This window comes from Euleptes europaea, chromosome 10 (assembly GCF_029931775.1).
Source record: "Euleptes europaea isolate rEulEur1 chromosome 10, rEulEur1.hap1, whole genome shotgun sequence".
In the NCBI taxonomy this organism is placed as follows: Eukaryota; Metazoa; Chordata; class Lepidosauria; order Squamata; family Sphaerodactylidae; genus Euleptes; species Euleptes europaea.
The window spans coordinates 17,130,291-17,157,211 of record NC_079321.1 but is presented as its reverse complement, the minus strand read 5'-3'; the positions used below and the strand labels follow the sequence as shown (position 1 = coordinate 17,157,211).

Here is a 26,921-nt window from a genome sequence, read left to right as displayed (position 1 = left end):
GAGACCAGGCTATATACCATGCTGCTTTCCCTCCCGGACTTTCTAGTACCCTGGAATAAACAGGAAAGAAGCTCCAGAAAGGACTCTGGTTTTTGTTGTGGCACCATCACCTGCCACTTCTGCTTGGAGAGCAAGCTTCTCCCTTCAAAAAGTGCCTGCCCCCGCTTTAATCAGTCCTCATTATTTATAAGATATGCCCAATTAGTGGGAAACGGTGCCTTCTTTCAGATGATTTCTGAACCGTTGTTAAATTTAAACCAGAATTGATTGCTGTGTTAATACGCTTGCTGGTTCAGTTTCTGTGACAGGTTATGGTCTGCTTTCGTTTTCTTTTATAAACAGATCACCTGATCTGTCATTGCCAGAGAGCAAATGGGGAAATTTGCACTGATTGATTCCAGAAGTGACAACTCCAGATGTGCTGGAGATGTTTCTGATCAGATCGAGCCACTATCACACTGTAATAAAAAATAAATCAGTTTTTTTTTTAAGTTGAGAAACAGAAACCCTTTCAAATATCATTTATGGGAGAGTTATTTCTGAATTAGATCTCAATGTGGATCTTTATTTTTCTTTTGGAAATCACACATAAGCATCTTTATAACAAAGATGTTACATCTACTGCCCAGAGCAGGCAAACCCAGCTGAAGAGCTGTCAGGAGAAGATGGGAGGAATGGTGACATTTTCAGGGAGAATACATTTATGGAAATATCATTCTTAATTCAGTGAACTCCAAAGTTGCCTTCGTTCGTTCGTTCCTTCCTTCCTTCCTTCCGGAAGGTAGGGCTGAGAGAGCTCTAAGAGAACTGTGACTAGCCCAAGGTCACCCTGCTGGCTTCATGTGTAGGAGTGGGGAAACAAATCTAGTTCACCAGATTAGCCTCCACCGCTCATGTGGAGGAGCGGGGAATCAAACCCAGTTCTCCAGATCAGAGTCCACCACCAAACCGCCCCCTCCAGTCTTGTTAGTTCTTTTGAATGGGAGTACCAAACAAAGAGACTTTGCCCACTTCTTCCCTAACCATTTTATAAGCATTAGGTATGGCCACACTCTCACCTGGCTTTTGGAGTAGGGTGGCAAATGGTGACATGAAGGCATAGCATCCAAGTAAGACCGTGAAACTGTCTGTCTCCATAGAAATAGATATCCAGCTTGGCATCAAGGTCCTTTTTGTAGATATCAAAGGCATTCCAAAGAATAAAGCTGTTGGCTTCTTCTAAGTTGTGCGTACCACTTGGCATCTCTTCCATATTTAGGACCTCTGTGAGTGGTCTGTTGTTTATTATGAAAGTGTGGGATATGCCACAACAATTAGCTTTTCACTTCCCTGGAGCTATTCAAGAACCACGCAGTCCCATAAAAATGGAAATGCAATGTGTACCAGAGGTACCCAGAAGTAGTTTAAATAGTGTACTTATCTGGTGATTGGAATCTGGGACAATTAGGCTGTTGTTGACGTTTTCAATTATCTTGCTCTAGGACTATGTTGTGAAGACCATTTTAAGTTCCGGTTTTGTCCTTGAGTGTGCTAGGAGTGGTTTTTACCAATTTCTCTCAATAGCATCATTCACACACTGTAATACAGACATCACCTTGTATCAGTAGCTTCCTCCAAGGAACCATCAATGCACTTCTTCAAATATTGCTGGGATCTCAGAACATTGTTTTGAGTTTCAATAACAGATAATGCTTTACCTTAAAAATGGGAATAATAGTGTTCTCCTACAGTAGGCTTAGATCTAACCTCAGCTATGGTGAGGTTGCTCCATCCACCTGCTGCAGTCTCAAATGCCCCTGTAATGCTGCCCCTGGGGAAAGGGCGAACCACAAGAACATGGGAGTGTCTGCACTAGGAGGGAGAAATTGGCAAAAAACTATTCCTCTGCTTTCGTTACACAGATATTCCTCTGCTGGACTGAAGCTGTTGTATTCTATTTTAGCACATTGACCTGCTGGTCCCCAAAGTAAGGTCAAGCAGGAGCTGAGTTCGATATACCTAATAAATCATAGGGGATGCTTGGCCCATTGTTTCCTTGACCAGAATCCCATGATGTCAAAAGCCTGTGGAACCCGGATGTATATGAATTACATCAGAAATAACATTTGCCTTGGGGATAACTAGATTTGCCATTTTAATACTGCTTAGTTATTGATAGTGAGAGAGCCAGCATGGTGTAGCAGTGGCTAAGAGTGGCGGACTCTAATCCGGAAAACCAGGTTCGATTCCCCAATCCTCCACATGAAGCCTGACCTTGGGCCAGTCATACACTCTCAGCCTATCCTACCTCACAGGGTTGTTGTGAGGATAAAATGGAGAAGGGGTGAACAATGGAAGCCTCTTTGGGTCCCCATTGGGAAAAAAGGCCAGGTATCAATGAATTAAATAAAATAAAAAGAGACAAACCACATACAAATAACAGAAACAAGAATAAGGATGATTCCCCCATGTGATCTCATAGTTGGAAATTGTGATTACTTAGAATAATAGAATCATAGAGTTGGAAGGGGCCATGCAGGCCATCTAGTCCAACCCCCTGCTCAATGCAGGATCAGCCTAGAGCATCCATGACAAGTGTTTGTCCAGCCTCGGCTTAAAGACTGCCAGTGAGGGGGAGCTCACCACCTCCTTGGGTAGCTGATTCCACTGTCAAACAACTCTTACTGTAAAAAACATTTCCTAATATCCAGTCTTCTGGATATTACTTCATAGAATCATAGAATCATAGAGTTGGAAGGGACCACCAGGGTCATCTAGTCCAACCCCCTGCGCAATGCAGGAAATTCCAAACGACCTCCCATACACACACCCAGTGACCCATACTCCATGCCAAGAAGATAGCCAGGGAGCCCTCCCTCTCATCATCTGCCTAAGCATTGCTGACAGATGGCCATCTAGCCTCTTCTTAAAAACCTCCAGGGAAGGAGAGCTCACCACCTCCCGATGAAGCCTGTTCCACTGAGGAACAGGCTTCTAATGGACATTTCTGGATACTGCCCTGCTTTGGCAACACCCCACTGGGCCTTTGCTATACCAGAGCTGGCCTCATGTTAAACGCTGTAGGCAGTTAATGGAGAGACGCAAGGGGCTTGCTGCTATTTCTTGTCAGCACTGGGGTTTGGCGAGACCAGGACCAGACCCTTAACCTGAAGGGAAGAGCGCCCTGGCCATTCCACCCTCCCCAGGAATAATCAAACTGCGAGGAAGAGAAGAAACCCTTACCTATGGCCTCCCCATCTCTCTGGGGCCTGTTCCCTTCGTGTTCCATCATCACAAACGCTTCAAGTAAGAGGCTATTACCTCTTAGAGGCGATGGCTTTGGCGGAAAGACCTCCCTGGGGTGCGGAGCGTGTCTGTCGGCTCCTCGGATCAAATCAGCAGAGGCGACAAAACTTGACGGCCGCAGATGGGGCTTATTTGGCACAAATCTCTCCGCAGAGAGTGGGGGGGAGCGCCTGAGCCAGGGCGGATGAATGAAGCTGCAGGCGGGAAGACCGTTCCTTTTGCACAGGAGACCAGGAGTTTCCTAGGCTTTGGGGAAACCCTTTTCGGGCAGGGTCTGTGCAGTTCGTCTCTAGGTGCCCCCCACCTTTACAGACATGGGGGGGGGGGTTATATTATCGTACGTGTTTATGTTAGAGAGAGGAGGGGAGAGGGGTATCCCTGTCAAAGAGGGTGTTGTTTTTTTTTAAATAATGCCTCTGCGTGGGGGAGGGCGGTAAGGAAAACTGCGTAGCAATGAGACGCTCAGACATCAAAGGGAAATCCTTCTAGATCCAAGTCCCGTGGCATATCCTGGTGAAGCTCTTCCCGCAGTCGTGCTAACTGCTAATTTTTGGGGAGGGGGAGTCAGGGCTAAGCAGATGAAAAGTACGGGGGTAGACCCTGGCTGGGGAAGGGGCGGCTCAGTGCAGGGGCTGGCGGAGAACGCAAGCTCTCCGTCTCAGGCATCCTTGGGGAGGGGCCGTGGCTCGGCGGCAGAGCCTCTAGCTTGGCATGCCGAAGGTCCCAGGTTCAATCCCCGGCCTCTCCAGTTAAAGGGAGGTAGGTGATGCGAAAGACCCCTGCCTGAGACCCTGGAGAGGCGCTGCCGGTCTGAGTCGAGTAGATTTTTGTTATTTTTGTTTATTCTTTTTGTGTGTGTGTGTTCTATTAATTGTTAATTTTCTTTTTATGTTATACAAATTTAATAAATTTATAAAAAATTTAATAATTTTTTTTTTAAAAAAAGGATACTGACTTGGATGGACCAAGGGTCTTGGTTCAGTACGAGGCAGCTGCATGTGTCCCTGTGTTCGTGTCCCGGGGACTCTCCGCCCGGGCCTCTCTCTTCCCCCCGGGGTCCACCGATGACGCACGCTCCTGCCCCCGCCCGGCTCTGGCGTGGGTCCCCCCCCTCCCTTAAATAGAGCGGAGCCGCGGCCAGGAGGCAGCAGCCGGTGGGCGAAGCAGCTTCAGCCCTCGCCTGCAAGCCCAGCGCGTCCCGCCCGGCGATGGTGCCTCCTTCCCTGGCGCTGCTCAGCCTCCTCGGAGCCGCCGCTCTGGCAGGTGAGTGGGGGCAGCGGGGCGGATCAGCACCGTGGACAGATCAGCACCTTGGACAGCGGCCCGGCGGCGGCTAGGCGCTCTCAGCCCCAATGCCCCAAAGCCCGGGTCTGCACCAGAGCTTTCGCGCACGGGATCGCCCTCCCCAGCCGGTCCCTGGCTCCCTCTCGGGGATCTGGGGAGGCAGCTCCATCCCTCCCTCCGCATCCTCCCTCGTCCCCTCCCCCGCCGTCCATTTGTGCACCCAGCAGAGCGCCTGTGCGTCTCTGGGGGACTCAAGTCACCTCCACCGAAAGAATCGGGAGTTCTCTCCCATGCCCAGTGAAAAATCCCTCATGCAGAGTTTTGAAAATTCAAATGGGGGAAATGTGCATCTGTGTGTGTGTGTGTGTGTAAAGTGCTGTCAAGTCGCAGCCGACTTATGGCGACCCCTTTTTGGGGTTTTCATGGCAAGAGACTCACAGAGGTGGTTGGCCAGTGCCTTCCTCTGCACAGCAACCCTGGACTTCCTTGGTGGTCTCCCATCCAAATACTAACCAGGGCTGACCCTGCTTAGCTTCTGAGATCTGACGAGATCAGGCTAGCCTGGGCCCTCCAGGTCAGGGCTAATGTGCATCTAGGGAGCGGCAAATCCAGGGCAAAACGTCCCATGCATAAATGGCCAACTCTGCATGAGGGATTTTTTTTTTTCGAGTTTTGAGAATTTGGATGGGGGAAATGTGCATCTAGAGAGCAGCAAATCCAAGGCAAAACCTCCCATGCATACATGGCAATAGAATCATAGGCCATTTATGCATGGGACGTTTTGCCCTGGATTTGCCGCTCCCTAGAGGCACATTTCCCCCATTTGAATTTTCAAAACTCTGCATGAGGGATTTCCCCCCCCCGAGTTTTGAGAATTTGGATGGGGGAAATGTGCATCTAGAGAGCAGCAAATCCAAGGCAAAACCTCCCATGCATACATGGCAATAGAATCATAGGCCATTTATGCATGGGACGTTTTGCCCTGGATTTGCCGCTCCCTAGATGCACATTTCCCCCATTTGAATTTTCAAAACTCTGCATGAGGGATTTTTTTTTTCGAGTTTTGAGAATTTGGATGGGGGAAATGTGCATCTAGAGAGCAGCAAATCCAAGGCAAAACTTCCCATGAATAAATGGAGCGGCAACATGCCTCAGCTTCCTCTCCTCCTCAATGGGCGCAGGCGATATTCTCAGCGCGCCTTGGGGATCAGCCCCATCAATGGGTTCCCTGGCGCTGCTGAGAAGCATGTGCTGGAGTTCTGATGTGTGTCATCATCTGCGTGCCATCTGTCTGCGTGTCATCTGTGCCGTCCAGGACCTCTTGGTGGCAACGGTGTGGCTCACACCAGTGTAAGGGAAGGTGTAGATTGCACACTGTGTGTGTTTGCTTGCACACTGCCAATGTTAAGCAAGTGCAGAAGAGATTGCATACATGCTAAGTGGACTCTGCAGCGGTGGACTCTGATCTGGAGAACCGGGCTTGATTCCCCACTCCTCCTCATGAGCGGCAGAGGCTAATCTGGTGAACTGGATTTGTTTCCCCACTCCTACACATGAAGCCAACTGGATGATCTTGGGCTAGTCACACTCTCTCAGCCCCACCTACCTCACAGGGTGTCTGCTGTGGGGAAGGGAAGGTGATTGTAATCTGGTTTGAGTCTTCCTTAAGTGGTAGAGAAAGTTGGCATATAAAAACCAACCCTCCTCCTCCTCCTCCTCCTCCTCCTTCGTATTTAAAGGCAGTACTTCTTCACACAACACATAGTTAAATTGTGGGACTCCCTGCCCCAGGATGGGGTGATGGCTACCAACTTGGAAGGCTTTAAGGGGGGACATGTTCATGGAGGAGAGGGCTATTCATGGCTACTAGTAAAAATGGCTACTAGTCATGATGCATCCCTGTTCTCTCCAGGATCAGAGGAGCATGCCTATTATATTAGGTGCTGTGGAACACAGACAAGATGGTGCTGCTGCAGTCGACTTTTTTGTGGGCTTCCTAGAGGCACCTGGTTGGCCACTGTGTGAACAGACTGCTGGACTTGATGGACCTTGGTCTGATCCAGCATGGCCTTTCTTACATTCTTATGTTTAGGATCTGTGCACAGTAACTGATTTGGCATGTACCAAATACGTGGTTTTCAAAACACACCTACATGTTGATTGATCATTTACTGCTGAAACTATATCAAAGAAAAGCCCCCTCTCATTAAATTGAGCATCTGGCAAAGCTGAAGAAAAGTTTATGCTTTTACATCAGGACAACAACAGGAGAAGTGACAATCAGCATTTTCACACCTTTGTTAATTATGTTACAGTGTCTGGCCAAATTGATCAGCAAGGGCCATTAAATACGTTATTAATTATAGCCCAGCTAGGACACTCCAGATGTTCAAAAGGATGCCTTTAAATGAATTATGTTGTGTCTTATTAAAATAAATATTCTTGGAATGAAATTACCTGCCTATAAAAAGAGACTGTTTCATCATGGAAGTTTTGCCACATTTTCATCCTTTTTCCTAGGATGAAACAATTGATCACAGGTCATGGATTACATGCTCTTTGGGTTTCAAGCACAGCAAAACTGCATAGGAAGTGGGGTGGGTAGGGGGGAATCCAATTTATTTTTCAGTGGCTGGTTTCTGTTAAAGGCAAGATGGAGTATTCTTTGTGGGAAAGTCTTTGAAATGCTGCACATGAAGAACACTGGACACTTACCCAGAGATTCAAAGCGATGTGGACTCTGTAGAATGGGTGATATAGTATCAAGGTAAAAGGTAATTCCATAGAAGCAAATGGAAAACGCCTCTTTGATAGATAAAACCAGCATGGCATGGTGTTAAGTGTATCAGAATAGGACTATGGGGCCCTGGGTTCAAGGGCCCATTCAGCTATTCTGTGTGACTTTGGGCCATTCCCCACTCTCTCTGGGCCCCAAAATACCTCACAGGGTTGTTGTGAGGATAAAATGGGGGAGGGGAGAATTGCACATCTGAGTACATCCACTCAGAGCTCAGTGGCAGAAAGGCAGAAAATAAAACGTACTGGAGAAAACGGAATCAAGATCCTGATATGCAAACCTTCTTAGACAAAAGTGTTGACAACATATTAATTAGCATCAGCATCCTAGTTGATGCTGGGTGGGAAGACCACCATCTCGGGGTCCTATGCCAGTTGGACCCCACAAAAATATATTTTTGTTGGGCTGGCAGACGATCACTTGTCTATATTCCTGAAGGAAACAACCTTACTGCAGAAAACACATTCAAAACTAGGTCTCCTTTTCTGGGAAGAAGGGAAAAGAACAGGAAGGCTGGACTTGACGAAGGGCTAAGGAGGCACAGAAGAAGACTTAGCGTAGTCATAGAATCATAGGGTACAATATGCTACACAACGCTTCTTCCATTTTCTAGAGTCTGTTTATTTGCCAACACAGCTGTCCACCCACTCAGTTAGCAGAACTGTAGCAGCAATGCCAGAGCCTCTGCAAACAATGTGCTAAAGGATGCTGAGATGATCAAGGGCAGTGGTTCTCCAATGATGGGTCTGGTTCTGAAATGCAGTCGACAGCTCGGTAATGCTAAATATTTATAAATAGAATCATAGAATCATAGAGTTGGAAGGGACCACTAGGGTCATCTAGTTCAACCCCCTGCACAATGCAGGAAACTAACAACTACCTCCCCCCACATCCCCAGTGACCCCAACTCTCCCCCCGCCATGCAGGATCCCACAATCAAAGCACTCCCGGCAGATGGCTATCTAGCCTCTGCTTAAAGACCTCCAAAGACGGGGACTCCACCACCCTCCAAGGCTAATACTAAGCATGCAAAATAAAATACTATTAAATTTATTTGCTCCCTTTATACCCCACCTTTCTCCCCAATGGGAACCCAAAGAGGCTTACGTCGTTCTCCTTTCCTCCATTGTATCCTCACAACAACCCTGTGAGGTAGGTTAGGCTGACAGTGTATGACTGACCCAAAGTCACCCAGCAAGCTTCCCTGGCAGAATGAGATTTCCAATCTGGGTCTCCCAGATCCTATTCTAAAAGGTGATTGTGAGGTGGTTTGAGTCTCCCTTAAGTGGTAGAGAAAGTCAGCATATAAAAACCAACTCTTCTTCTAAAACTCTAACCACCACACGGACTCTCCTATAAACTTGTTCCATGCCAACTGATGTGAGATTGTTGTATTTCATGCTGGGGAGGGGATTGTTTTGCAAGTGGCCCCTGCAAAGTACAGTAAATTTAGAAGTTAGCCCCCACTTCAAAAAGTTTGAGAACTGCTCCTCTAGACCAGGGGTCTACAACCTATTGTTCTAGAGCCAAATGTAGTTCAGTATGGGGCCAGGCAGTGGATCTTCAAACAAGACGTTGAAATTTTTAAGGTATATTGGAGGGATAGGTGGGATGCTAGAATAATCATTTTGTGAAAGTAATGGCAGGCTGTCAAGAGATTGTATAAATCAATCTGACAGTTTAAACATCACCATTTGATCAGGTCATAAGAACGTAAGAAAAGCCATGCTGGATCAGACCAAGGCCCATCAAGTCCAGCAGTCTGTTCACACAGTGGCCAACCAGGTGCCTCTAGGTAGCTCACAAACACACAACACATAAACTTGGAACAATATCCTGCTTCCTGATGTGTCATCACGAGAGTAACACGGGAGGGGGTTTCCATATCAAACCCTGGCAACCCTTTCCGGTTCCCAAGCCAAAATAAAACGCTTGCACCGCACCTTGCGTTTCAAAGCAATCTGCCTTGAACTCCCATCAGCTAGGTCAGATGAGAGAGGGGAGTCTTGCTCATCTTCGAGAACCATCTTTTGAATCATGTTCTTGATTGGCTCAACACTGATCAGGAGGTCGCTGGTCCAGTCTCCTATAGTCTATGACTATCTGACAGAAGAGAAGAAGAAGAGTTGGTTTTTATACCCCGCTTTTCTCTACCTTTAAGGAGTCTCAAAGCAGCTTACAATCGTCTTTCCTTCCTTTCCCTCCACAACAGGTACCTAGCGTGGTAGGTGGGGCTGAGACAGTTCTGAGAGAATCATGACTGGCCCAAGGTCACCCAGCAGGCTGCATGTGGAGGAGTGGGTAATCGAACCTGGTTCTCCAGGTCAGAGTCCATTGCTCTTAACCACTATGCCACGCTGCATGACCCTTGATGCCATCAGGAACAGCAGTGGGTCTGAAACCAGCTTGCAGCATCTCGTACTTGATGCTTCCACTTATGCTGATTTGTCTGCCTTCATGTATGTAAGGTTATGCTTAGGGAGTTAGACTTTGTTATTTTAATGCACCTACTTGTCTTAAATCGGCTGCGACTTGACAGCACTTTACACACACACACTTGTCTTATATTTAAGCTCGAACCTTTTCTATAGTCCTTTTAATAAAGCCTGTTGCCTTTTATTGTTGTGTTCTACTGCGTGTGTAAGAGTCCAAACCCAACCTCGGTCGAGCTTCAAGAAGGGAATTTATTCCAGGGTCCCAGGTCCGAGACAGGGGAATTAAATCACCCTGGTGGGTTGGAAAACCTGGTTTCTTTACACGGGCAAAGATGTTAATGGGACTAAAGGGCTTCTTTGAGTTGCTTTACTGAAAGGGCAAACAGAGGCAAACACTTTCCAGTAATCCAAGTGCAAACCATGCACAGATTTATGCCAGCACCCTAAAAGCATCCTGTATATTTATTCCTTATTGTGAGTTCCCACTTGTGCCACTTTCTGATAAAGGTCTCACAACAACCAGTGTTCGGATTGCAGAAACATTATGGGTTATCACGCTATGCAGAATTGGTGGACGGGGAATCTTACATTTAAATGAAATACACTTTTAATGTCCTATCATCCCCGCGGACAGTGCAAAACTAGATTCAATGTTGCTAGCATCATTTTGTCCATCATTGAATGTCCTCCTCGCTGAAATGGTGTTTTATGCTAGTGGAGTGTTGCTGTTGCTTTGAGAATTTGCTCGATCGGTCTCTTATCTCATCTTCACTATTATTTGTGGGAAGTTTGAATTGTCCAGTTATTTGTTCACAGCTGAAATTTTGCAGGTCAGATACTGAACACAGTGCTGAAGCAGCATTGCTTTCAGCATGCATTTTAAAAAATTGGCTTCAGCGTCAGATCAATGGTTCTGCTAGCCTTTTCCCTTTCATAGAATCATAGAATTGGAAGGAACCACCAAGGTCATCTAGTCCAGCCCCCTGCACAATGCAGGAAATTCACAATTACCTCGCCCGAAAACTCCAGTGACCCCTACTCCATGCCCAGAAGATGGCCAAGATGCCATCCCTCTCATCATCTGCCTAAGGTCATAGAATCAGCATTGCTGACAGATGCCATTTAGCCTCTGCTTAAAAACCTCCAGGGAAGGAACGCTTACCACCTCCCGAGGAAGCCTGTTCCACTGAGGAACCAGTAATGGCAAACAGTAGCTGTAGTAAAAGGCATATACATGGAATGATCCATCCACCTGGCTTCTGGCAGCCAGAGGTTTAGAAACAGCCAGGGAATGAGATTTTTGATGGAACTGTAATTTCTGCATCGCTTGAAACTTTGAAATAGGCTAATTAATTAAGACACAGCCAGGAAAGTAACATGTGAAATTCCCCTCCTGAAATGCCTCTGTTCTCCTTCAGTGAACATCTCTTCACTCCAGAGGAAAAGATTTGGGCTCATCTCATATCTTAACATCTAGTGCTATTTAATCGTGCAGTTCAACAATGCACTGAAAATTTTGCATTGTATACTAACCTGGCAGGTAGTGGGTTATTGTTCCTTCTAATGCCAGTGTCTAACATTAGGGCAGTCGTACGGGGCCTGTTGCCACTAACAAAGCTTTGGGTTCTGCACTCTGGGTGGAAAATAATACGTATGCATTTCTTCTTTTTAAAAAATGAAACAAAATGAAAATCTCAAACTGATAAACACTGTGCAAGCTCTCTAGAAGACATGCATTGCAGCCTGCCGAGGGGTCTTGAGTATCAGCAAAGGGTGTTTGTGTAAAATTGAGAGGGGATGGGGGAATTGGCCTGCTCCAGCCCCTAAGAAGTCATAGTATTCTGTAATGGGAGATTTGGTTTGGGGGCAACTTCTTAGTTACTGATTCCCCCCTACAATTTCTCCCAGGCCCCCAACTGGCCATGCATTAGTAAATTAACATTGCAATTCTATGCAGTTACTCCAGTCTAAGCACTTTGATTTAAATGGGCTTAGACTGGAGTAACTCTGTGTAGGATTGCACTGTAAGACTTTCTTGGTTGGATATTCTTTGTTAAAAATTGATTTTAGGTTGCTTTCTTCTGTATTCTGACCCTGCTATAGGGACTTTTTACTAAGCTAGACCTCCACTTAAGTGAATATTTATTGCATGGGAATTCCTATTCTGTTTCACATAATCTAAAATTGACTACCAAGAACATTCAGTATTGTATTTTTCAGAAATGCATGCAGAGCAATATAGGTTAAGGGGATATACTCATTTTTTGGATTATTTTCAAGTTTCGCACCCAATATTTTTTGAAACTGCTTTTTTCAGAACTTTATGTCAAGAGAGTGTGGGGAAGATAAATAGAGAGAGTGTGGGGAAGATAAATTAGGGGAAATGAGAGCACAAAGGTAGGGGGGCATAAGTGGAATACATACAGAACGGGCCATCAGTTATATAATGGTAAGAAGCTTAAACCATGGTTATTCCCATCTAAACCCCAGGAGGATTGTGCAGAGTTTTCTCAATCCATCTCCTCTATGCACTTAGCAGTCAACACATGGAGCTGCAGTATTTGTGGAACTGTCTGCTGTTACAACAAGTGAGGAAGGTCTTTCATGGGAGGGGCTGTGGCTCAATGGTAGAGTATCTGCGTGGCATGCAGAAGGTCCCAGGTTCAATCCATGGCATCTCCAGTTAAAGAGAGTAGGCAAATAGGTGATGTGAAAGACCCTGGAGAGCCACTGCCAGTCTGAGTAGACAATACTGACTTTGATGGACCAAAGTCTGATTCAGTATAAGGCAGCGTCATGTGTTCATGCAGGGACCTACCACATGGGTCTAAGAGCTCTTGTGCTCAGAGTAGATCATGGGGTCCAGGAGAGGGCCCACATGTTGCCAGTGTTTCTCACAAGAAGCTTAGAAATATCAACTGTGATGAGGAACATAGGAAGCAGCCTTAAACCAAGTCAGGCCATTAAAGCCAAGAAGCCTCGTGTTGCTTGCTCTGACTTGTAGTGACGCTCCAAAGTCTCAGACAGAAGCCTCCCTAATCCCGCTGAGATCCTTTAATTGGAGATTTCAGAGACTGAACATGGTGGGGGACCTTACTCATGCAAAGCAGGTGCTCTGCCACTGAACATTTCAAACCAGCACCGCGTTCTGAAGTTCTATACTAATTAAGCTGCCACAAATTTGGGTGTTTTTTTTTTTTTTGAAATATGGAATCTCTTAGATGCGTGCAGTCTCCTGACAAAACATCCCTGCACAGTGTTGTTCTCTTAGCAGGAAATCACTCCATCAGGCTTTGCATGTTTCCATGGCAATGAATTCCTCCAGGTAATTTTGCATTAAAAAGAATTGTTTTTGTTTTTAAATATGCTACTATCATCAGGTGCCCCCTAGTTCAAAGTTCCTCAGTCTCCATAAATGGAGGGATCTTTTAAGGGGGTAGGCAGCAGTTCCGCCCCTGCCTACCCCACTCCCACACCTTGAAACAATAATGGGATTCTGTCTTGGGATGCACTTGTCTTTCTGGCCAGCTTACTGGTTCTATACATTGGACAATTGCTGTTGTATACGATTAAAAGTGTACTAATTTAGTGTACTAATTTAGTACACTTTTACTAAAGGAGCCCCGTGGCACAGAGTGGTCAGCTGCAGCACTGCAGTCCAAGCTCTGCTCACGACCTGAGTTCGATCCCGATGGAAGTTGGTTTCAGGTAGCCAGCTCAAGGCCGACTCAGCCTTCCATCCTTCCGAGGTCGGTCAAATGAGTACCCATTTTGCTGGGGGTAAGGGGAAGATGACTGGGGAAGGCAATGACAAACCACCCTGTAAACAAAGTCTGCCTAGTAAACATCGGGATGTGATGTCACCCCATGGGTCAGGAATGACCCGGTGCTTGCACAGGGGACTACCTTTACCTAATTTAGTATACTAAATTAACCACGCCACCCTAAGTTGGTCTACTCAGAATCCCACTCAGGTCTATTCAATGGAGCTTACTCCCAGGAAAGTGCTCTGAGGATTGCACTGTAAACGCACTAAGCATACAGTTCCGTTTGCCTTGAAAACCATTGTTGATCGGTCCTCAGCTTGTGAAGTTGACATACATGTAAGCATCAAAGTTAGATCATTAATCCCTCTAGCCCAGTTCATCAATTCCATCTGGCAGTGGTTTTCCAGTACAAGGGGCCCCCCCACCCAATAGGCCTGCTGGGGAAGATCCTTTCAAGATGCTGGTAACTGAATCTGAGACTCTGCAAGGCATAATCTCTACCACTGAGTTAAAAGTCCTTTCTGTGGCGCTGTCCTGCTACGATTACTATGAGATATCGAATGGACAATAATCACAAGAAATACTCATAAAATTAATAAAAATCACAATAAAAATTAAAAAAAAGAAATACTCTTAAAATATACTGCTGTGCACATTCTGATTTCGAATGTAAGAACATAAGAAACTAAGAAAAGCCTTGCTGGATCAGACCAAGGCCCATCAAGTCCAGCAGTCTGTTCACACAATGGCCATCCAGGTGCCTCTAGGAAGCCCCCAAACAAGACGACTGCAGCAGCATTATCCTACCTGTGTTCCACAGCACCTAATATAATAGACATGCTCCTCTGATCCTGGAGAGAACAGGGATCCATCATGACTAGTATCCATTTTAACTAGTAGCCATGAATACCCCTTTCCTCCATGAACATGTCCACTCCCCTCTTATGTATTCTGGAGCAGACCTTTGGATATACCAGATCTTCCCACCCACCCCACTGTGATATTTGTAGAAGATTTATAGTCCACTTTGAAGTACACCCTTCTAAGCTCATTGGCTTCAAAGGATTTAGAAGGGTGTAACTCTGCTTAGGATGGCACAGTGTGCTGAAGAAGATTCAGTGCTCTGCTTCTACGCTGCTCAGGAGATTCAAAAGATGCAGAAGACGCCATCCAGCAAAGAAAGTCGACCTCGTATGGCAATGCAACTCTTTCTACACCCTCGATGCAGAGTTCATGCGAGGAAAGGGGTGTCCAGAGGGACCTGTGCTCGGGGAATTACACTGCGCAAGCAAATGTCCCTCTGTGGTTCTTTGCCAGATGGCCGATGGCAGCAATTGATGCTTAAATTTATGGCGCAGAGATTCTGCATTTTGGCTTCCTGACATCTGTGGTCTCTTGAGTGTATCAAAGAGTTGTTCTTTACCATATATAACATGTTGCACTTTATTCAGTCTCCCTTCTGCTTTAGCCAGTCATGAATGAGGCAAAAAAGAGGATAGTCTAGTTAGGCTTGTAAGGAGAGCTCTGCTGTACCGTCTAGGTTAGTATCATGTTTCCAAGAGTGACCAGTCAGATGCTTCCTGAAACAAATAGAGCATGGAAACAACAGCTTTCCTACACAATTGCTCCTCAGAGGCTCTGAATCTCAAGGTCCATCTACTGTGTCCAATACAGATTGATGGATATCTCCTTCCCCATGAAATTGACTAATCCTTTTTCATAAGTCAGTGGCCTTTACCAAATCTCATGGGCTGTTTCCACCATATAGGTGTGACCTCATTTTTTGCACTCCCCATTTGAGAACAGAATCTTAAAGTTCAGTTTTAGTAGTGTAGTGGTTGAGAGCAGTGGTTTGGAGCAGAAGACTCAGATCTGGAGAGCCAGGTTTGATTCCCCACTCCTCCACATGAGAGGTGAAGGCTAATCTGGTGAATTGGATTTGTTTCCTCTCTCCTACACGCAAAGCCAGCTAAGTGACCTTTGGCTAGTCACAGCTCTCTTAGAGCTCTCTCACTCCCCTTTTGGTATTGTATACTTAGTGTATGTTTGTGGGGATTTTTAAGTATGGCTACATATAGTAACAAATTTGCATATACAGATGAAGATAATAATGTTAGCCCATATAGAATCTTTAGAAAATGGGAATGATGATTCCTCACAGGAAAAATGGACTATGTTGAATAATATAAAGAAGAAAAGAACAAAATTGCAATTGCATGCTACATTTTTAAATGAATATTGCAAGGTTAATAGAGTTCCTAGAGCAGGGGTGGGTAACCTTTTTTCCACCAAGGGCCATTTGGATATTTATAACATCATTCGCGGGCCATACAAAATTGTCAACTTAAAAATTAGCCGACCAGGCCCCAAGCAGGCAGCTGCCCCAGATGACCCCCACCCGGCACGGGCAAGCAGAAAGGCATCCAACCAGTGGCTCACTCGGGGGGGGGGGAAGGTTCCTTTTCTCGGCAAAACAAACTCACATCCTCCTTGAATAGAGGCTATTCCTGTCCCTGGGAGGGGGCGGATCGCCAGTCTTAGATCCTTCTCAGCTAGAGATCTGCCAGGACCCACAAAGGGCCAGACCAAATGATTTCACAGGCCTTATACGCCCCCTGGGCCTGACGTTCCCCACCCCTGTCCTAGAGGGTTAAGAATGCAGAAAGCACCAGCATTGTTTGCTGAAAATGAGGAGTTTAGAAGCAAATGGGCAGCTATATTGAACAAATGTTAATCAGATCTTATGCTTTCAATAATAGAGAAATCTATAGAAGTACAGTTTTAGAAAGTGAAGTGAAAGCTGCACTGAGAACAGTTGGGAGAAACAAATCACCAGGAGCAGATGGGATATCAATAGAGCTATTCCAAGCCACAGAAACGGAGTCCATCAAAATCTTGACAACAGATATGGAAAACAAAACAATGGCCCAAAGACTGGAAACAATCCATTTACATTCCAATTCCCAAGAAAGGAGACATAAAAGATTGCAGCAACTATCAGACCATTGCATTAATTTCTCACGCAAGTAAAGTGATGCTCAAAATCTTACAGCAAAGGCTGTTACCATATATGGAACGAGAAATGCCTGATGTTCAAGCTGGTTTCAGAAAATGAAGAGGCACTAGAGATTATATTGCAAATATACACTGGTTACTAAAGCATATGAGAGAATTTCAGAAGAAAATCAGCTTGTGATGAGGACAATGATTCAGCTCAAACCCAACCCCTTTCTGACTATATATTACTCTTCCTACACACTTGACACTGAGAGACACTGTCCTTCAGTGTTACTCCTCTGAAGATGCCTGCCACAGCTGCTGGCGAAACGTCAGGAAAGAAAATACCAAGACCACGGTCACACAGCCCAGATAACCTACAAGAACCAAATCAGCTTGTGTTTCATAGATTACAGCAAAGCTTTTGACTGTGTGGATCACGAAAAGCTATGGCTGGCTTTAAAGGAAATGGGTGTGCCTCTACATCTGATCGTTTTGATGTGCAACCTGTACTCTGGACAAAAGGCCACAGTAAGAACAGAATATGGAGAAACAGAATGGTTTCCAATTGGCAAAGGTGTCAGACAAGGATGTATTTTATCTCCCTATCTCTTCAATCTATATGCAGAACATATAATTAGGAAAGCTGGATTAGATTTAGATGAAGGTGAAGTGCAAACTGGAGGGAGGAACATTAATAATTTGAGATATGCCGATGACACTACATTATTGGCAGAAAATAGTGAAGATTTGAAACGACTACTGTTGAAAGTTAAAAGAGAAAGTGCCAAAGCAGGACTACAGCTGAACATCAAGAAAACAAAAGTAATGACTACAGGAGAATTACACAACTTTAAGGTTGACAATGAGGAAATTGAAATTGTTGAAGACTTTCTATTCCTTGGCTCCACCATCAACCAAAAGGGAGACTGCAGCCAAGAAATCAGAAGGAGATTGAGACTAGGAAGGGCAGCCATGAAGGAGCTAGAAAAGATTCTGAAGTGTAAGGATGTGTCACTGGCCACCAAGACTAGATTGATTCATGCCATCGTATTTCCTATTACTATGTATGGGTGTGAAAGCTGGACAGTGAAGAAAGCTGTTAGGAAGAAAATAGATTCCTTTGAAAGGTGGTGTTGGAGGAGAGTGTTATGGATAGCGTGGACTGCCAAAAAAACAAATCAGTGGGTTATAGATCAAATCAAGCCTGAACTGTCCCTAGAAGCTAAAATGACTAAACTGAGGCTATCGTATTTTGGTCACATCATGAGACGACAAGAGTCACTGGGAAAGACAGTGATGCTAGGAAAAGTTGAGGGTAGCAGGAAAAGAGGAAGACCCAACAAGAGATGGATTGACTCAATAAAGGAAGCCACAGCCCTCAATTTGCAAGATCTGAACAAGGCTGTCAAAGATAGGACATTTTGGAGGACTTTCATTCATAGGGTCACCATGAGTCGGAAGCGACTTGACGGCACTTAACACACACACACACACACAGAAGAAGTAGCCATATTAGATAAAAAATATTGTAGAGATGGAAGAACAGCTTAAGGAGACATCAGCCAAAGAGGAATTTGATATACGTTTGTGTAAGATTGATACAGACCTAAAACAATACATGGCAGAACTTAAAGAGATAAAAAAGAATTTTTATTTTTTTTACAAGAGATGCTCAAGATTACACAAGTGGATATATTTACAAGTGGATGAATAGGAATAGTATTAGCAGCAGTTATATTAGAAAACAGGATAAAGAAAACAGGTATCTTGGCAGGATAAAGAATTCAGCACATCTGAATATGAGTCCACAGATGACTCTGCCAGCACATCAAGGGATGAACCTTATGTTAGAAGAAGAAAATGGAGAAAATGGCCGCTTTGGCAATTGGACGTGAAGTCCCTCCCCTCCCCAAACCCCGCCCTCCTCATGCTCCACCCCAAAAATCTCCCGCCAGTGTTGAAGAGGGACCTGGCAACCCTAGGAAGAGAATGCCCCATTCAGCTAGGCCAGCAACTTCCCTTACCCTTCATGGATCTTCTTTAGTTAGCTCCACTCTGCTTTAGATTTGACCTAGTCCCATTACTGCAAATGTGGTGGAGTTTCAATGGGACGAGGGCAGCCTGGAGCCAGGATGCTGGAAGGGGAACAACGTAGAGTGCATAATATTTATGCTGATGTGCTCACGTTTTGTAGCTAGTTATTAGCTCAGTGGGGCCATGTAAGTCTCCTAGGGTTGCCAGCCTCCAGGTACTAGCTGGAGATCTCCTGTTATTACAACTGATCTCCAGCCGATAGAGATCAGTTCACCTGGAGAAAAAGGCTGCTTTGGCGAAGAGGGAGCTGTTACTTGATGTTCTTATTTCAGGTAAGCAGGAATCGAATGAGAGAGAGCTGCACCCTATCGCTATCATTGCATGGTAATGGATGACAGATATATTTGAGTAAAACTAATTTGCCCGGGGATAACTACAGCAACAATTCAGTGGTGCGTTAGTCCTAAGAGGGCTGTTCCAATGTTTTATTCAGCGTGCTTCCGCTCGGCTTTGAGATTATGGTTAGCTCCTTTATTAAGCTCTGAATATTGTACATCTTTGTCACACCAACATTGCGTAAGAAAGGTTCGGCTGCTAGTGCCTTTTGAAGAGATTGTTGGTGCTCTGGAATTGGAACAGGCATTATGTAACAGGGCAGTCGATACAATCTTCATTTTCAACCTGGGGGAAAAAATTGGATTCTGGCCCCAACGTTTGATCCTGGAGGAGCTGTTTGAAACGATGGCATCTAATATTCTGCAATGTGCTGAGGGTGGGTTTTCCCCCCCTCTCTGCGAATGAGCCCGCTGTCAGACGGATTGCTGTTATCTCCGCATACCCTTTTTCATTATTAAAAACAGCTTCGGCAAAAAAAAAACCGTTTGCTTCCGGCGGTGCGGCAAACGGCGTATGCTCCTCTGGCTTCTGGCCAGAGATGTTGCTGAATGGGTCATCCCCATTAATGGAAGTGAGAAGCGGACGGGAGTCAGATGGCAAGGGGGTGGCGCAGAGTCAGGGAACAGGACCCAGAGCTCCCCTGACACAGGAGGGTGGAGAAAATGTCATTCTCACGGCCACCCGCATGACTCATGCTTCAGATTGTCTTTTTTTATTAGCGCTGTACGTCACAGACAATATAAATGCGCAGAAACCTGCTCACCATGCTTCCCTCTTCTTTTGTTAGCATTTGAATCCAAGAGACTTATTTTTTAACAAAGGCTTATATCAATCCACAGCCAGAAGCAGAACAAATAATATTTTGTATCGGTGATGGGGGGGGGGGAAATCATTAATATTAAAAGTATTTGGGCTGATTAGAACAAGAAAGGACCAAACTATTTTTTTACTGGACCAGAACCATCACAAGATGGGAGGGGGAATCAGCTAACTAGTTCTGAATAATAGAGGGCTCAGAGGTGGTGATACACCCATACTTGCTGCAGATGGAATGAACTGCAAACGCATAAAACAATGGGCGAAGACGCACGGTCGCTTTATCCTCTTTTAATCCCTGTTTTAGCCAGGATCGAACGCGCATTAGGCGAAACGCATGCATTTGATCCTGGCTGAATCTTGGCTGAAACAGGAACTAAAGAAGGATAAAGCAACCATGCGTTTTCGCCCGATATGTGAGAGGACTGTATGCCTTTGAGCTATTTTCCAGGCTTCTGTGCTTTGCTTTTGTTCACTACTTGGAGAAAAAAAAAAAGGCATGACAGAGGCCTGTTGATTGGAGGCTGCAGAAATGGTTCATTGTTACATTTTACCTCACTTAACAAGCTCCTTTTTTTTTAATATATATTTTTATTATTTTTCAATAATTGCTATACATCTCATTTGACATTACATCCTATATACCAATCTTTGACTCGATAAAAAATTAAAGAATTATTAGGTGTATGTCTTCAGTATTAAATATAATTAATTATAATTGACTTCCCCACCGACTTCCTCCCTCACTACAAATATCTGGTGTCTCCTTTGTATTAATATTTTCTAATCCTTATAAGTCATTATTTTAATGTTATACTATCCCCTTATTTAATATATTTCGATGAGCAATAATAATATAATATTACTAATAAAGAGAGAAAAAAGGAAAAAATCATTTAAAAAAATAAAAACAGAGACTTAACAAAACACATTAACATAATTTTCTCCTGTCACTCATCTCTCTCATATAAAATGGATTAGATCTTTAAAAACTTTATATACCCACAAGTAAAAAATTAAGTTGATATCATTTTTCCTCTACCCCCCACCCCCATTTCCCATATTAAGAGTCAAATTGGTATTCTTCCGGCTTTCTTAACCCTTCTTTTAAAACTTTTTCTTCTGTCTGGAGTTTCTGTTGCCATGTGCATGCTTTCTTGAAGTGGTCTCCTGTCTGTGACAATCTTTACCCATTACTCCTTGGGCTGTTGATTCTTCTATCTCACTTAACAAGCTCCTGATGACCCCAGGATGATATAGAGTAGTGGTCCCCAACATGGGTGCCGTGGTGCCTGCTGATGCTTTGTCTCGTGCCCACTTGCTTCTTCCCTAGGGATGCCCGCCTCCAGGTGGGACCTGGGGATCTCCCAGAATTACAGCTCATCCCCAGACTACAGAGATCGGTTCCCCCGGAGAAAATGGATGCTTTGGAGGAGGTGGACGCCATGGCATGTAGGGTTGCCAGGTGCCTCTTCACCATCAGCCGGAGGTTTTGGGGGCGGAGCCTGAGGAGGGTGGGGTTTGGGGAGGGACTTCAATGCCATAGAGTCCAATTGCCAGAGTGGCCATTTTCTCCAGGTGAACTGATCTCTATCGGCTGGAGATCAGTTGCAATAGCAGGAGATCTGCAGATATTACCTGGAGGTTGGCAACCCTAGTGGCATGGTACCTCACCGACATCCCTCCCCTCCCCAGGTTCCACCCCCAAATCCCCAGGAGTTTCCCAATCTGGATCTGGCTACCCTATTCTTCCCCAAAACAAAGAGACAACTTTGGATTTTCTGTACCTCACTGGAGCAGGAGGTGGTTCAGAAGAGCTCAGGAGGCACCACCTTTGTGTTTGCAGGGAGCTCCCATTCAGAAATAGGAGGACTCACAACTTAGAACCTCCCAACATATTATAATTGCTTTCCATGGATGGCAGCGATTTTGTGACAGGTCCCAGTTCCCTGGCAGCCATTTTGTAGGGGCACTCACATCTCCCTTTCTCACAATGCCAATAGTGCCCAGGGGCTTAACAATAGGGTTGCCAGCTCCGGGTTGGGAAATATCTGGAGATTTTCGGGGTGGAGCCTGAGGAGGGCAGGGTATGGAGAGGGGAGGGACTTCAATGCCATAGAGTCCAATGGCCAAAGCAGCCATTTTCTCCAGGTGAACTGATCTCTGTTGGCTGGAGATCAGTTGTAACAGCAGGAGATCTCCAGCTAGTGCCCTGAGGTTGGCAACCCAACGCAACCCAACAAGGTTGGGGGCTTGTTGGAGAGAGGGTCCCTTCTCTGTTTATCTTCACAACAACTACCCCATAGGGCTGACAGAGATACCTGGATACCTCAGTTCTCACTTTCCAGTGTTTTGTGAAGACATTTTAATTTCAGAAGTTATTGGAATATACATAAAGTCTTTACTCATCCTTGGTGCCGCTGTTTTGGGACATTTTCCTACTGGTTTTATTATTTTTGTTGTTTTCCAGTCAGATTTCATGTTACCGTTTTCATTTTATATGATGTTAGCTGCAGTCTTGTGTAGCAGAAAGATGGGATGCAATATCCCAAACAAATATATAATAATGCCCAGCTCAAAGGTCTCCCAGTAAATAGTATTCTTTATTTAGAAAATGCTTATGCTGCCTTTCCAGGGAATTTACTTGAGACGGCCAAACTGGAATTTAACCTTACAGCTACATTCCAATGTCACAAACAAACCACCATTTCTTTGTGATGTGAACAAGCCTGAAATTCTCAGGCTTGTGTGTTCCCTCTCCCACTTTAATCCCTCTGCCTGCAGGGTGGAAAGGAAAGGCTTTAGTAAGTCTTTGATGTAACTATGATTTCTTGTGATTTCCAGATTCAAGCACTTGGGGCCCAGAAACCAGGTTCTAAAGCAGGATTGAACCAATTTTAGAATCATGGCTTGTGGGCAAGAAACATCTCTCAGTTGGTTTCTCTGTCCATATTTGGGTGTCACAACAAATCATGGTTAGACTGAAGACTTCAGTGGCTTCCACATGAAGAGAGGATTTTGTGGTTTTGACATGGTTGGTGCGGCTTCAGATAAAGGCAGCAGCAGTGGGGCTTCCACATGGCAGGTTTCCCTGAGGTTTCCCTGCCCCAGTTCCCTGAAAGTGGCTACCATCCCCAGCCCATGGGGCACTTCAAAAGTTGGCACTAAAATACCATTATATCGATGTAACTATGGGGTAGCAGGTTCTCTGAATTCTTAGCCTCCTAGATCTGATGAGATCGGGCTAGCCTGAGCCATCTATACATTAGGGCCTGAAAGACTGAGATGTTCCTCCTGTCCTATGGTTGAGGCAGCAATGGTTACATCGCAGCTGGCCTCCCTACCCTTACTCCTAGGTGTGTTTATTTTTCTGTTACTCATGGGCTAGATTTGGTTGTTGTTTCCCCCCACCTTTTTCTCCACCCCTTCCTGTTGGATTATCCCTTCCTGGTAGGGTTGCCAACCTCCAGGTACTTGTACAGCTAACAATAAAAGCACAGACTCAAACTGGAATGCAATTAGGTCTATTCAAAAGAACAACCTCAATGATAAGAATAAATACGTGCTCAAGGAGCAAAAGACAAAAACCAATCAATATTCACAGTTACAATATCCCAAAGGTAAATGTAAGTATACAATTTCTCTAAAAGGTAAATAGAGGTATAATAAGCAAAAAGTCCAAACATCGAACTGGTAAGTATGCACAGGCAACAGAGTAGTTATAAACCGCAATGGGCTTCCGGTAAAGTCCCCATTTCATATTCTTTTTTCAAGCTTCAAATGTATCCGTGTGCCAATAACCCTTATGGGAAAAGAAGCTTATAAGCTTGCAATTAAATATGGACAGCTTTGGTAAAGCGTCCATATTTAATTGCAAGCTTATAAGCTTCTTTTCCCATAAGGGTTATTGGCACACGGATACATTTGAAGCTTGAAAAAAGAATATGAAATGGGGACTTTACCGGAAGCCCATTGCGGTTTATAACTACTCCGTTGCCTGTGCATACTTACCAGTTGGATGTTTGGACTTTTTGCTTATTATACCTCTATTTACCTTTTAGAGAAATTGTATACTTACATTTACCATTGGGATATTGTAACTGTGAATATTGATTGGTTTTTGTCTTTTGCTCCTTGAGCACGTATTTATTCTTTTCATTGAGGTTGTTCTTTTGAATAGACCTAATTGCATTCCAGTTTGAGTCTGTGCTTTTATTGTTAGCTGTACAAGTGCATTATTTTGATTCCTTGCCTTCCTTGTGCACTTGGAGCCAGTTTTTGATTACTAACCTCCAGGTACTAGCTGGAGGTCTCCTGCTATTACAACTGATCTCCAGCCGATAGAGATCAGTTCACCTGGAAAAAATGGCTGCTTTGGCAATTGGACTCTATGGCATTGAAGTCCCTCCCCACCCCAGACCCTGCCCTACTCAGGTTCCATCCCAAAAACCTCCTGCCGGTGGCAATGAGGGACCTGGCAACCCTACTTCCTGGATGATTATTGCTAGTGCGCCTTTCTAAATTTTAGAATGTATAAGGTTTTAAATTTTACAATATGTATTTTATATTGATTGTTTCCTTCTCTCGGTAGCCGCCCTGAGCCTGACTGTAGCCAGGAAAGAGCGGGATATAAATCTAATAAACAAATAAATAAAATTAAACCAGCCCAAGATTGATGATTTGGTGGGGGGGGGGGCAGTGTTGTAGTGTCTGTTCAAAAGGTAGTTCCGAATGCTGGCAGGTTTGGCACCTGCTTGAGTAAATCAGGCCATTCACCTCATTGATTTGTGTGCATCACATAAAAGCTGAATAAAACAATCCAAGAAGTGCTTGCTTGGCGCCTGCTATCTCACCTATGCTTTCTAGTCCAATGCTCTCTCCTTATTTTAACTCGCTTTCTTTTACTTATCGAAACTGTAGCAAGTATAAAAGGGGAAGCAGACGATACCAGAACCCAAAGTTCAAGGGTGGGGGGAGAGAGATTGCAAACTGGATCTGCATGTGGCGCTTTCTGCCTACATGCTGCAAAACACATGTTTTCAGTGCTGGCAGGCAAGCGGCACATGGAGCTATCTGGATTTTGGAGCAAGGATTGGAACCTGCAAGTGGCGGGGGGTGGGGGTGGGCGACCAGCAGTCCATTGCTAGGTGTCATTATTAAAAAGGTTTGGGAACCTCAGTGTAAAGGTGAAAAGTGGCTTTTTAACTGCAGTAAAAGTGGCTTGAATAACCAATCTCTTTCTTGGAAACAAATGCCTCAGAATATCGGTGGAGAGGTGTGTTCTTCTGCCATTCTTAGACTAGTATGTCAATTTCCACTTGTAAGATTACACTTTTCCATCTTGTTTTCCTATCTGTGACCTCTTAAATTTTTTCTTCAAAGGTGTTAGATCAGCACCGGTGGAAAAAGATGATCATGTTGAAGAAATGGTGAGTAGAGAAGGTATTGCTAACATGGGGACTGAGCCAAGATAAATTAAATTGCCTGTCTTCAATTACTACCCTCTTCCTGAACTTGTATATGTGGAAATCCTCCACATCCTGGAATCCCCATTTATTTCAATGGAGGCAGCTCTTCGCATGCAAAGGAATGGGCCTTCAGAGCTGCCTTTAATTGAATGGAGATCTCTTGTGGGCAGGTTTGCTCTGTATGATCAGTGGAACCTTGTGCTCTCAAGCATATTCAGCCCATATGTTTTTATTGTACAGTGTAATCTGTTTAGATTAGCAAATGACACCAAGAGCAGGACATTCTCATTGTTTGTTAAATAAGAAATATTGTTAAGTAATTAGTTTGAGAATGTGGGAAGGGTGAAGTATCTTGACCTTGGGAGGGACCTGAGATCTGGGCCCATATGTTGAAGCGCACCGGAAAGCCTCACCAGTAGGATCCTCTGTTCTCAGATCCTCCCCCAAATTATAAAATGTACATCTACTTTGAGCATTAAAAGCCAAACAGAGAAAACCCAACGTAATATGTCACTAATTCCCATCCCCCCTTTGTCCTAACAACATGTTTGGCTTGCAGCAACTTCTATGCATTTTCTCATCCTGATTTTTTTAAAAAAAACTTTGGTTTAGTTATCTTAAGAAGGTTGTTCAGTTGCTCATATATGTGTATGGTTGTGGGATTATACACTTTGGGTTACATTAGCTTAATTTTTCTCTCAATTAGAAGACAAAAGATTCTTAGTTGTTGTTTTTTTTAAAAAAAAACTTCAATCTGATGTTGACTTTCATGATAGGCCATGCTCAGAATTCGTAAAACACCCATTTCCCACTTAACTCCTTTTTCCTCCAGGTGACACGATGCATCGTAGAGGTCCTTTTGAACGGTCTGTCAAAACCCAATGCTCCGCCAATCAACCCCCTGTGCAAGGAATTTCTGAAGAAAAGTAAGTGCCAATCTAAAAAGAATCCGATAGATTCATCCATTTCTGCCCTTACCTAGTAAAACTGTTTGGTAAGTGTGACTGTTCCACAAATGATATCATAACCACCCAAGAGCCCATTCACAGAATGACAAAGTATCACTTAATTCATTGCTTCAGACACCAAAAGCTTTTTCACATGAGGAGTCATACCTGTCCCTAGCTATACATTTGCAAGAAAAATGCAGCATGTGACCCAGGTCATGATGTGTGGTTGTGTGTGTGACTACAGCAACCTCGAAGAAATCCTGTGATTGTGACATCTGAAAAAATGTATCGTCATGTGCAAGCAAGAAAGAGGTGCCCAATTACAAAGATTAATTTGAAGTTTTACCTCCTCCTTCCTTATGTGAGTTTTGAATTAGGATCACGTCATTTTAGTGTCAATCAAGGTCATTTCTGGGGGAGGAAGGGGCTGTGGCTAAGAACCCAGCTACACATTATACTGCGTCAGGGTATGCACCTGATCCTTTCAAAACAGACATGTGCTGGAGTTCTTTGTTTTCTCAGGTATATGGGGACCTAATTGGGATTTGGACCGTGGCTCACGGCGAGGGGGCCTTCTCTCTCCCAAGCTGAAATGGCTCCACAGAGATACTTTTTGTCCTGTTAGGGAAGCATATGTGTAGCTCATCATAAGTTTCCCCAGTGGAGCAGATAACATCTCTCTCGGGTTA

General features: G+C 44.6%; 1 protein-coding gene across 1 annotated transcript in view; it reads left to right on the top strand.

The window, feature by feature from the left end:
- The first annotated feature begins 4,493 nt into the window (after positions 1-4,493).
- The window catches only part of CHGB (chromogranin B), a 31,202-nt gene continuing 8,774 nt past the window's right edge, over positions 4,494-26,921 (top strand). The window contains exons 1-3 of the mRNA XM_056856869.1: positions 4,494-4,548; positions 25,197-25,243; positions 26,115-26,208. Of these exons, the coding sequence (XP_056712847.1) occupies positions 4,494-4,548; positions 25,197-25,243; positions 26,115-26,208 (196 nt within the window). The remainder of the gene's footprint in view (positions 4,549-25,196; positions 25,244-26,114; positions 26,209-26,921) is intronic.